The sequence below is a fragment of the Miniopterus natalensis genome, chromosome X, assembly GCF_054644295.1.
Source record: "Miniopterus natalensis isolate mMinNat1 chromosome X, mMinNat1.hap1, whole genome shotgun sequence".
Taxonomy (NCBI): Eukaryota; Metazoa; Chordata; class Mammalia; order Chiroptera; family Miniopteridae; genus Miniopterus; species Miniopterus natalensis.
In genome coordinates this window covers 73,580,718-73,594,252 of record NC_142103.1, presented here as the reverse complement: position 1 = coordinate 73,594,252, position 13,535 = coordinate 73,580,718, and the positions used below count along the sequence as shown (strand labels likewise).

Sequence of the window (13,535 nt, the reverse complement as noted above, 5' to 3'; positions counted from 1 at the left end):
TATAACAAATACTCTCAGCGAAGTGGGAATAGAGGGAACATAGCTCAACATAATGAAGGCCTTATGTGACAAACCAACAACCAACATCATATTCAATAGGCAAAGACTAGAAGCATTTTCCTTAAAAGATCGGGAACAAGACAGGGATATCCAAATTCACCACTCTTATTCAACATAGTGCTAGAAGTCCTTGCCACAGTGATCACACAAGAAGAAAAAATAAAAGCCATCCAAATTGGAAAGGAGGAAATAAAACTGTCATTATTTGCAGATGACATCATATTGTACATAGAAAATCCTAAAGACTCCACCAAAAAACTATTGATTTAATAAATGAATTCAACATAGTAGCAGGGCACAAAATTAACATCCAGAAATCAATGGCATTTTTATACACCAAGAAAGAACTCCCAGAAAAAGAAACTAAAAATATAATCCCATTTAACATTGCAAAAAAAACAAATAAATAAGATACTTGGGAATAAACTTAACCAAGGAGGTAAAACACCTATACTTGGAAACCTATAAGATATTGAAAATGGAAATAGAGGAAGATACAAACAAATGGAAGCATGTGCCATGTTCATGGATTGGAAGAATTAACACCATTAAATTGTCCATACTACCCAAAGTGATCTATAGATTCAATGCAATTCCTATTAAAATACCAACAGCATATTTCACAGAGCTAGAACAAATATTGCAAAAATGTATATGGAACCAAAAAAGATCCTGAATAGCCTCAGCAATCTTCAGAAAGAAGAACAAAGTTGGAGGGATCACAATACAGGATATCAAACTATACTACAAAGCCATTGTATTCAAAACAGCCTGGTTCTAGCACAAGAGAATGCATATAGACAAATGGAACAGAACAGAGATCCCAGAAATCAACCTATGACTATATAGTCAATTAATATCTTAAAAAGTAGGCCAGAGCATACAATGGAGTAAAGATAGTCTCTTTAATAAATGGTGTTGGGATAATTGGACAGGTACAGGCAAAAATATGAAACTAGATCACCAAATTACACCATACGCAGGAATAAGCTCAAAATGGAAGAAAGACTTTAATGTAATTTGCACAACCATAAAAATCCTAGAAGAAAACATAAGCAGCAAAATCTCAGGCATCTCTCGTAGCAATATTTTTACCAATACATCTCCTAGGTCCAGAGAAACAAAGGAAAAAATAAACAAATAGGACTACATCAAACTAAAAAACATCTGCACAGCAAAATAAACCACCAACAAAATGAAAAGGGAACCCACTGTGTGGAACGACATATTCGCCAATGATACATCTAATAAGGGGTTAACTTCCAAAATATACAAAGAACTCATACAACTCAACAACAGGAACACAAACAATCTAATTTAAAAATGGGCAAAGGATCTGAATAGACACTTCGCCAAAGAGGACATACAGATGGCCAAGAGACATGAAAAAATGATCAACGTCACTAATCATCAGAGAGATTAAAACTACAATGAGATATCACCTCACACCTGCCAGAATGGCTACCATCAACAAATCAACAAACAACAAATGCTGTTGAGGATGTGGAGAAAAGGGCACACCAGTGTACTTTTGGTGCGAATGCAGACTGTTGCAGCCACTGTGGAAAACAGTATGGAGGGTCCTCAAAAAATTAAAAATGGAACTGCCTTTTGACCCAGTGATCCCACTTCTAGGAATATATTCTAAGAAACCTGAAACACCAATCAGAAAGAATGTATGCACCCCTATGTTCATAGCAGCATTATTTCTAATAGCTAAGATCTGGAAAAAGCCAAAGTGCCCATCAGTAGATGAGTGGATAAAAAAGCTGTGGTACATATACATCACAGAATACGATGCAGCTGTAACAAGAAACTCTTACCCTTGGAGACAGCATGGATGGACATGAAGACCATTATGCTAAGTGAAATAAGCCAGTCAAAGAGACACAAATATTACATGATTTCACTTATATGTACAATCTAATGAACAGAGTAAACTGAGAACAAAATGTGTCCAGGGACATGGACACATGAAATAGACGGACAGATCTAAGAGGCAGGGGGGTGGTGGCAGGAAGAGATTAATCAAAGAACATATATGCATGCACATATAACCCATAGCCTGGGGCAGGGTAGGGTCTGGGTAGAGGGGAAATTGTAGGAAAATGGGGGACATCTGTAATGCTGTCAACAATAAAAATAAATTATATATATATATATATATATATATATATATATATATATATATATATATACACATATATATATATTCTCTGAATATTCCTCTGAATGTCCTCTGAAAATATTCTCAGAACAGAGGGTGTATTCACTGTCTATAAAAGTATTTTATATTTATTAATTATATCTGATGAATTTTGTTTTTCAAATATCTGAGTATAGAATACTTATATTTTTGGTCTACTTTATCTGTAATGGTTAAATTACATGGAAGTCTCCCATACAAACATTTCTTTAATTTTTCTTCTTGTGTTATAGTTTTTTCTTCACATATTTGGATGCCATTTTTTTGAAATAAAAAAAAATGCCATAACTACAATATCCTAAATATAGCTTATATCTTTTATTGTTATAAAATGAATTTCTTTGGACCAACATGATTGTATGGTTATTGTTCCTCTGTTTTGTTTTGCCTTTTCAAATAGGTACATGACATGATCAGATGCCTTATTTGGAGAATAGATTGATTGGGAGGAGGTAAGGCCAAATGATGAGAAGGCAGAAATCATGAGTGACTGAACTAAGACAAAGATTCCAGAGAGGTTTTTAGGGAACTGGATTGAAGGGGACTGGGGCAAGTGAGAAGAGTTGAAGGTATCACCTAGACTTCTGACTTGGTTGACCATTTACCTAAAAGGCAATATAGGAGGAAGAGCTGGGCTGGCTTTTCAGAATAGGCCATATTATATAGTTCCTTCTTTTTATATTCATCCCAAAGCACTCAAGCACAGACCTAAGCTCAGTGTTGAATCTTTGTAAGCTGATTGCTTACTCAAACTAAAGTCTTTCTACCTTATTCCAAAACACTAAGATAAATACTAAATTTCATGGAGAACACATTTATTTTATGTGTTAGGATCTCTTTCATAAATTTGAGGACTATCTTACACTAACAAAGAAATAATAACTGTCCTTCCTATACTATCCTCAGAGTAGTCGATAGGTAAAGGTTACATTTTCCACGAGAGGGCAGCATCACCTAATAAATTATGTCATTGAAAGCCTCCTTCATTAGGAGTTAAGAAGGGGAGGCTGAAAAGGTGGATAACAGAGGTTCAGGGAGCCACGGGAACTGCCACAGCAACAAAAACCAAAGGGTCCTACTATCTCCAAGGCCATAATTAAGTGACTGGTGGTGGTAGATGTTGCTACAGGGGAGAGAAAGAGGACATGGAGTGTTCCAAGAGAGGATGAGTGGGTGACACACCTGAACACTCTCATTATCTCATTATCATGACTGGCTCAGAAGCCACCCTGGCTGGTGTCTACATTCCTTCAATGTGCTGGTATTTCTGGTATCTCTGTATAACCAGTATCTCACAGGGACCTTTATTTCCTGTTCAGATCTTTGTCATCCCTAAATGGTTTCCCAGCAAATCATGTTCTCTGAAGGTTAGGTTGTAAAACACACTGCCGTTCTGATGCTCTCCTTATTTAATAATGTTTGGTTACCCCAATTATGCTTCTTTTATACCCTAGAAAAAGACTAAATTCATTGAGAATCCATTATTTAAAATGCATTTTACATAAATTGCCTCATTTAATCAACACAACAATGCCATTATATAATAACAATTATTTCCCATATGACAGAACTAAGAAGTAACATACGTAGGATTATCTGACTCCAAAAACTCTTCCAAATACACCAAGCTACCACTCCAAGAAGCCTTATTTAAAACCTAAATCATGACCAATTCAAGACTGCCAGTGACAATGTGTCTATTGTATAAGGCATTGCTTAACACCTTGCTGACTAGTCACGAGTATACACATTTCCATGTCCAAACGTTGCTGACAGGTCACAAGATAACTTGTGTCTGCACTTACATTAAGTAATTTTAAACACCTTGCTGACTGGTCACAACAGAGAAGTAGCCAGCAGCATGGGTGAGTTCTGGCTCAAAATAGCCTGGCAAGGTGTTAAGATGTCACTTCCTATCCAAGTACATGGGAAGGCATGGTTTTAATATTAGGTACCAGCAGGTAATATAATAAATGACTGGGATTTTATATTACTTCACCCTTACTAACTGAAAACCCTTTCACCCTAAGTGTTCTTCCTTTAATATATCATTTAGATGTAGAGCATGAGAACAATGGAAGAATGAAAGATGGCCTCTGTGTTTTTGGCTTGGTTGACTAAGGACATGCTTGTCTTAGTAACTGTGATAAGGAGCTTAGGAAGAGATGACATTTTAAGTTTTGAGCATGTTGTGCTTGAAATGTGTCTGAGACATCTTATAAATGTCCAATAGGAAGTTGGTTATATGAGTCTAGGGCACATATAGGTGATAACTGAAGCTCTGGAACTGGGTGAGATTTTTCATGGTATATTAATGAAGTCAGAAAGGATGGAACAAGAGGAAACACCAACATTTAAGGGATGGTCAAAGGAAGAGCAGCTAGGAACCTGGTTTTAAAAAACTGAACAGAGAGGTAGGAAAAGAACCAGTAAATGGGTATCATGAAAGCAAGAAAGGAGAGTTTCACAAAGATGGGCATCATCCATAGCAACAAGATCAAATGCCATGTATAAGTCATATGTGACGAAGACTGAAAATAATCCATTGACTTTGACAGTTAGGAGGTAATATGTAGCTTTTGACAGTGATTTCAGTGGAGTCCTGAGGGTCAAATTCAGACTGCAATGGATAGAAAGCAAAATGGTAGGTGAAGAAATGGAGACAGTGCTTATAGAATCTTCTTTTGAAAGACTGAATATGAGCAAAAGAAGGAAGAGGTAGTAGCCAAAGGTGGAAGTAAAATTGTGGAAAGACACTTTAAAATTTTTTTCTAATAAAAATACTTAAGATCGAGAAGCCTAGGCATGTGCATAGAAAACAAACAAATAGACATGAAGAAGTATAAGTTCCAGTAGTACAGAGCAAAGATGCAGCAGCCATATGGAAAGCTCACCAGTGGGCAGATACTTGGCAGCAGCAGAATGATTATATTCTAAAATTCCCTTGCCTTCCTTCTGTTTGTGCCACTCAACTTACCTAGAATGCCTTTTTCTTTTTGATAGCATATTTGTCAAATTCTACCCACCCTTTAGCTCAAATCCACCTCCTCTATGAAGTCTTACCCTATCAATCTCTTCTGAAGTTGATCTCTTTCTCTTGAACTCTAATAGCAATATCTGTTTGAACAATCCATTTGACAATTACCTTTTACAATATGAAATCTCTTTAATTGCTTTCTTCAAAAATGTATTGCTAATTTATTTGTCACATGTGTGTCTTTTCTCCCCTGCTAGACTGTACACTCCTCAAGGGCAGGGTTTCTAGCGAAGGATTTGCCACAGTCTCCAGAATGCCTACCATGGAAGGTAGGGTCTCTTTAAACTACATGGTTGAGTAGTGGGAGCCTGCTATGAAGAAGACAGAAAAATGCTGGGTTAGGAAGGTCCTTGGTGTGTATTGAGTCATTTCATACTCTCAATAGAAAATAAGAAGACTGAATCTTGCAGAGGTAAAATAAATTTATCCAAAGGACACAAGTAGTATGTGACCATGTCAGGATTTGAACCAAAGGCCTTTCTAATACATTCTTCTTCAGTTGTCTGCAGAATTCTGTTGACGGGAAACACCTCTTTCCTTAGTGATATTGATAGAGATATGACTCTATTGAGGCTTTACTGCCAACCAAGTGATTTTGGCAGCCCCTGCACTTTGCAGGAAATCTCCCTGTGCCTTACCTCCTGACAATCAGCTTGAGGATCCGGAAGGAGCCTTTGATGAGGATGAGGGCCTCTTGGCGGGAGCCATACAATGGAGTTCCATTGATATTCACCAGCTCATCACCAGTCCTCATCTTCTGAGACAAGGCTGCCTTGCCCCCATCTTCAATCTGTGTTACAAAGAACAAAATAGAAAGCAGGTGGTGAGGCAAATCTCCGAAATTCTACTTCCTGGCTTCTCCCAACCTCTGAGCCACAAGTAGTACTGAGGCAAGGTGGGGCAGGGCAGGGCAGGGCAGGGGTGGTGGTGGTGGTGGTGATAGTGGTGAGGTGGGTGAGGGATGGCTCCAGGAAGCTCCAGGCAGCAGCTAGGAAGCTGATCACAGGCCATTATTTACCGAAGGCAAAGCTTGGGCAAGCCCCTGAGGAAAGAGGCAACACAGTAATAATATAACCTGTCCATCTGGGGAGACAAGCATTTCTAAATAAAAAAATGATGCTTGGAAGGAACCCCACAATATGTGCTAAAGTAGCAGAATGGCATAGCAAAATGTGCACATAAATTAGAGCCAGAAGAGCTAGACTCCAGCAAAATTATCTTTGGCAAGTCCTTTCCTATCTTTGGGCAGGCTTTGAACTCTGACAAACTTGAGTTTGGATCTTGTGTCTAGTACTTTCTAGCTGTGTAACCCTGAGAAAGTTACCTAATATCTCTGTATCTCAAGGATCTCACATGTGAAATATAGATAACAAGAGTGCCTACCTCACAGGGTTGTTAGTATATGAAGTGTCTGGGAGCAGTAAGTCCTCAATAAGTGTGATTATTATAGCAAGGGGGTTGACTCTGAAGGTGGCTTCCAGCTCAATATTCTGTGAGTGGAATTGCAAATTCAAAAGATATAAAGTATGCGCAAAGTAATTGATCATTTATCCGTGTCTCTTCAACAAGTACCTAGCACAGTGCTTCCAGTGTCTGGCACATAGTGAGCATTTACCAAAAGCTGGGAACCTGGGTGTTCACTGTTCCAATACAGCCTTCAGAATTTCCATTGAGTAGGGCAACCTTGGCAAGAAGATTTCCATTGAGCAGAACAATCTTGGCAAGAAGGGTGGCATTGAAAGCAAAGTCACAAATAATAGCCACTGGGGTAGGCAAGAGAAAAACAGCAGAATGTCCCCCAAGGGTACTTGCTTACAGCTACTTTTATATGTAATATATTCCTTCAACCCCAAAGGTGATTTCTACCTATTGGAACATCAGTTCCATCCATGGTGGTAGGAGTGATCTCATCCATCGATTTAATTCCTTCTTCAAGTTTTTAGTGAATTTCTAGTATGCACAGGACAACATGCTGGAGATACAGAAAAGAGCAAAGCACGCACAACTCTCAGACTCAGGGGTGGGTTACCATCTAAAGTTCATATGTCCACACAAATGGTCAAGTAAAAAATGGTCCAACTCACTGATGGAATCAGGAAGAGGTGTTTGTTTGTTTGTTTGTTTTCCCAAGGGTAAAGGAGGTGAGGGTGATTAAACCACACAATCCTTAGAGAAAATTAGATTCTAAGTGGGGCAACAATGGACTGGTCTTCGCCACAGGTGTTTTTATACTTACTTCTATTCTTGCTCCAATCTTTCTCTCAGTCTTTAATAGCATCCCTCCAATCTCTCCCACACCATGGAAGTTAGAATACTGCTGAGCTTTAGGTTGGCCAGCTCATGTGCAATTTGGCAGATGCAACCTCCTTAGTGCAGAGAAAAATGTTAATTCAGGATTTCAAAAACCCCATCAAATAAATTGAAATTCTGAGTAAAATCACAGACTGTTATTAAATTTATGGCTGCTAATCCAACAGGTTTTTGTGGGGGTTTTTGTGGTTGTTGTTTTTTTTTGTAAATTAACCTTTGTTTGATACATTATAGGTTAGCCAAATGACTTTGAATATATATACCTTTGTTCCAGTACCTGGGCCACCACTCAAAACAAGCCAATATTGGTAAATGAGGAACAACTCTCAGCAAATTAATTAGGATTGCACTCATTTCCATTGTCATTATCATTATTACTTCACAGTCACTGCTGCCTGCTGCTTGCTGCCTGCTGCCTGCTGCCAAAAAAAAAAAAAAAAAAAAAAAGTGCTGTACTAGAATTTCAGGAGTTGTATTTAAATGACTCATTCCTTTGGCATCCATGGAAAGGCCCTCAGCATCAGGCAGCACTTTCAACAGAAAAGTCTTCCTTATGCTAACAACCACAAACAGGAATCTAACTAATGAATGCTAATAGATTTTTCCTGTTGATGTACATTAGTCTTAATTCACTCTACTCATTTTTTTATTCATACAACTCAACTATCCATATTACTGTTTCCCATAGCAAGTCTTTCCTTCAATTCGTATTGATATTAAGTACCACTTCAGGTTAATTAAACACTTTGTTACATCAACAAGACCTCTGTTTATTGTAGGCCAGAAAAATAAAAGAGGAGTACTTTTTAAACTAAAATGCTTAATTATTTCTGCAGCAAAAGTTCAGGCATTTTGCATTTCTTACTGACACTTCAGCTGCCACTATCTGAGTCCTTGCAGTAACTCTTTCTTAGACTATAGCCTCAGGCTGACTACATGCCCATTCTGCTGTCCCATGCCCTTTCTCAGTCACCAGCGGCAGCATCCTCAGGACAGACAATGCAACTTTAGCACAAGTGTGAAGATTCGCAGACAACAACACAGCAAATTATGGGCATGCAGCACAATCCCAGAATCCAGACTGGTCCAGAGCAGGGAATGAAACGCCATTTGGTTGAAGAGCTCTTGGAGTACACAGCATACTAGTCTTTCCCCAGACACAGCATTTACAGAGCTATACAATTGATTTCTTCTTACCCCTCCTGATTTTTTATGCGTTTAAAAATTATTGTTCACTAATCTTTCTCCTCCCCTGTCTCCACATAGATTTCTAGGATCCATTTATTGTTTTGCCTCCTGAGAGCCAGTTCTCCAGGTCAATGCCTCAACTACACATTTGTTTATATAGAGTATAAAGCAGCTGCTCATTTTTCTAGCAAGGAAAAGGAAAAGGAAGGGGAAGGGGAGGGGAAGGGGAGGGGAAGGGGAGGGAGGGGAAGGGAAGGGGAGGGGAGGGGAAGGGGAGGGGAGGGGAGGGGAGGGGAGGGGAAGGGGAGGGAAGGGGAGGGGAGGGGAGGGGAGGGGAGGGGAGGGGAGGGGAGGGGAGGGAAGGGAAGGGAAGGGAAGGGAAGGGAAGGGAAGGGAAGGGAAGGGAAGGGAAGGGAAGGGAAGGGAAGGGAAGGGAAGGGAAGGGAAGGGAAGGGAAGGGAAGGGAAGGGAAGGGAAGGGAAGGGAAGGGAAGGGAAGGGAAGGGAAGGGGAGAATGAGGGTAAAAGATATATAAAAGGGGGTAAAAGTAGGTTTACAGTTTGAGTATGTGAAACAGAGTTTATTCTTGTATATTATTTATTAATTGTATTATTTTCCATACAAATAACTGTAAACCTATTTTTGCTTCACCCTGTATATTCTTCTCTGAAAAGTTTTGTTTTCCCTGTCCAACCACTACACTCATAACTCTGGTTGGGCCCCAGGAAAGGTGTGAATCAACAAACATTGAGAAAAACATGCCCTGCTTGAGGGACTATATAGTATCATTTTATGCTATCCATTCAGTAAGGCTGGTCAACTTTCCAGTTTTTCTTGAATCAGACCTTCAGGGTGGCTTTCTTGTTTCATTAGAAGTGTTATGAATTCTCAGATTGGGCCCAGATGCATTGGAATGTCAGTGTAAACATACATCACAAAGCCCAGTGTAAATGATGGTTAACTTCTGTGTCACTTTGGGTTGTACAAGTGATCACTAAACTAGCAGTGAGTGGCCCAAGTAATTGAACATTGATTGCATAAAGATCATGTAATCAAAAGCCAGATGGTGTCTAGAAAGTTTGGAGGGCTGATTGACCTTAGACAAATCCCTTTCTCCTCTTTTGGCCTCTTTTACCCTTATTGGTAAAATGTAGGGGTCTGACTAGATGATCTGATTAGATGAGTACCCTTGGAGTTCTGACATTCAGTGACCTGTGAACAGTTAGCAAAGTCATGCAATATTCTTCTTCTGACATAGAAAATCCCAGCTTTTTGCCCCATTATACTTGGCCTTCATCTATGTTTCACTCATTCAAAATGGACTAATTAACATTCATATCTCATTTTCCTGTATTTTTTATCTATTGTTTCAGAGTGGTCCATCAAGGTTGGGACACTTAAAAAGCACAGTTGGGACACTGAAAGAAAGAGATTCCTGAAGCCCCATTTTGTGCTGATGAGCTGATGATTTAGAAATTTTTGATGGGTTTTCAATGCAGCATGAAATGCTCTGATAGCTGTCAACAAAGTGACAAGTTGGCCGCTTGAGAGTAAAGGCAAAGAAAAATTGACTTAACAGCACTTACTGGCTTTCTAGTAGCTTTTATTTAGTTAGATATTAGCAGATACTTGCTTGGGCCTTTTGAATAAATTTAGAAGATATGAGAAAGTGGAAAAGAAAAGTTAAATCAGGTTTATCTTGAAAAAAATACAGTCAGCTAAAGAAACAGCATCTGCAACAATAACCAACTAATATTGAATGCTTATAACAATAGTGTAAGAGCAGCATTAAAAATCAATGACATAACTGTAAATACCCCTGCTTGCCGCAAGAAATTTATTGGAAAATCAGGCACTGACTGAAACTTTCTTGGCCAGTTCTAGGACCTTCTGGCCAAATTAACAGTCCATATTCCTGCTTCAACCAGCTAGTCTAAGGAGGCAAACAACATGGTTACTTGTTTAAAGTGATGTGTGCATGTGTGTTGTTTGTTTATTTGTTTGTTTTTTGCAAATAGAAAAGGCCCACCCAGAATATAATGGTTGCATTGCTTTAAGAAAATAGAAGATCCTCTGAATGTCTTTTTAGTACCCTCTGAAAATTTTTGAGATGTCTAGTAACACTTCAGACACTCATTCAGCAATTCAGTCTTTCTGGGGAATCAATAGAAAGAAAATGTAGAGGTGGAGATAAGCTGGATTTGAGCTGTTTAACTATTAGGAAGCAGGGCCATTAAATAATGATAAAGTCTGTGCTTATTCTGAAACTTAGTTTGAAATCTTGAGTAGACCACAGATTGGGGAGTGTTTCTGGTCTGCTCTCTCTACCCTGTTGGTGCCCCTTAGAATCTGATCATGCTAGGAGAGATTAATCAGAGTGCCCTGGACAGGGGAGATACAGGCTTTGAAATCTCTGCAATGTCTTTGCCATGACTTTCAGCAGTCTGATTCCAGGTTGCAGATGTATTGGCTGCCCTAACTTGTTTCTTGTAGCAACTCTCTCCCTTCAGAATCCCTCTCAAATTTCCAAAGTAGTCTAAATTAGAAAAACAAGAAACTCTGATGTTTCTAATTTCATCTTCTCTACCTTACTCCAGCTTCCCAAAAGGTAGAACAGAAAATGAAAACCTCTTTCTTAAATAAAGAAGAATTCAAAAACACCAACCAATTACAAAAATGTAAGCAGACCTGGTTCTAAGTAGTGATCCCTGTATGGAGACAGATCAAGGAGGTAGACATCAAGGGAGAAGATATTTTTTCCCTCTACCAGCTAAGAAGCAGATGCTCAAATTTTACAAGGGGCTGTTCCAGAATGTAAAGTTCTGTGAATCAAGCCCATTGGCTCCCCTGACCTTGGACCAAGGAAAATATGCCGTACACCATAGCATGACCCTGTTCCTACAGACACCTCCCCAGCTGCTTCATCACCATCTAATTTACTAATCCTCACAACAAGGGCCCTCTAAATGCAAAATCATTAAATATAGAGGTGGAGATTAGCCCAAGTCATATTCTAAGTATCTATGCCAAAAACTCAGTCAGCCAAGAGCCAAACTCAACTCTAGGAATTTGGTGGTGAGGAAAGGGGTAGGGAGTCAAAAGCACTATATCCTACATCAGCAACCGAAAGTCAATTTGTCTTTGGTCCTACCAAAACAGATCATCCTGCTGGCTCCAGAAGTCAGAAAAGGTAGAATAAATATCACTATGTGAGAGTAAACTCAGTTTTTCTTCCATTATCAGCAATATATCCGTTGGGGTCCTGTTCACACTTTGTAAACTCTAGCCAATTGGTTACACTAAAGTCTCTTGTTTACATTAATAATATCAATGTTTGTCAGAAATGTTAGCCTTTGGTGATTTAGAACAATAATCTCCAGAATGGGGTGTGTATATCCCAGATTATTCACAAGATGATCTACTGAATGGAAATATTAGAACTTCTGTTTATATTTATGCTTATCTAAAGAAATAAAAAATCAAGCCTTATTAATATTTAATATTGGTGGTAGTAAATTATATCATCCATAAATAAATTTATGTATATTGGAGAAATATGCTCAAAATATTTTTACTGATGTAAATTTTTACTAAAATAAACTTGGCTAGATTATATCCTTAAATGACAGGACTAAATACATAAAGCTTTTAGAGTAAAACATAAAAAAATATTGTTGTGGGAAAAAATTTCTTGGACAGAATGCAAAAAGCAATAACAATAAGAGAAAGTGTGTTATATAGGAGTTCATCTAAATTTTAAAAATTCATAAAAAATGCCACTAAAAAGTGAAAAGACAAGCCACAGACTGGGAACAATATTCACAATACATATATCTGACAAAAAACTTATATCCAGAATATAAAAAGAACTCCTGCAAATCGATAAGGAAAAAATAACCAATTAACAATTGGCAAAAGACTTGAACAGGCACTTCACTAAATAATAGAGCCAAATGCTTAATAGGCATATGAAACTTGCTCAATAGCATTTTTCATCAGAGAAATACAATTTAAAATCACAGTAAAATATCACTACACATCTACCAGAATGACCAGAATGCCTAAAATTAAAAAGACTGAAAATACTAAGTACTGGCAAGAACGTACAGCAATTTGAACTCTATATTGTTGGTGGAGGTGTAAAATCATACAACCACTTTAGAAATCTGTGCACCTTCCCTTGGACTCAGGCATTCCACACTTAGGTATACCCAAGAGAAAAAAGTGCATGTATCCACAAAAGACTTGATTGTTCATAGTAGCTTTATTTATGATAGACAAAATAGGAACAACCTACATGTCCATCAAAGCACACACATGTAAAATTGCATAATATACAGCAATAAAAAAGAACAAACTACTGATGAATGCAACAAAATGGATGAATCTCAGAAGTATTACATTAACTGAAAGAGATCAGACTATAATACATACTATATGATTCTACTTTATATGAAGTTCAAGAACAGACAAAGCTAACTAATTATCTATGGCAATAAAACTCAGAATAGTGGTTATCTCTGGAGAGAGTGTACTGATTATGAAGGCACAGGAGTGTAATTTTCAGGGGTCCTGGAAATGTTTTACATATTGACCTGGGTGCTGATTACATGAAAATATACACATCTAAAAATTCATTGAGATTTGTGCATTTTACTGCATATATCAATTATTCCTTACTTTAAAAAACAATTTAAAAAATAAAGACCACTAGACTATACAGATTACATTTCT

The 13,535-nt window shown here is 38.0% G+C and overlaps 1 protein-coding gene across 2 annotated transcripts in view; it reads right to left on the bottom strand.

Annotated features, from left to right (window-relative positions):
* The window catches only part of SHROOM4 (shroom family member 4), a 208,443-nt gene that overhangs the window by 106,435 nt on the left and 88,473 nt on the right, over nucleotides 1-13,535 (bottom strand). The window contains exons 2-3 of one of the 2 annotated variants that reach the window (XM_016218524.2): nucleotides 7,540-7,669; nucleotides 5,942-6,093 (exon numbers count right to left, since the gene is read on the bottom strand). In XM_016218524.2, coding sequence (XP_016074010.2) covers nucleotides 5,942-6,093; nucleotides 7,540-7,581 — 194 coding nt within the window. In that variant the 5' untranslated portion in view covers nucleotides 7,582-7,669. The remainder of the gene's footprint in view (nucleotides 1-5,941; nucleotides 6,094-7,539; nucleotides 7,670-13,535) is intronic. The other variant, XM_016218523.2, reaches the window with a different exon arrangement.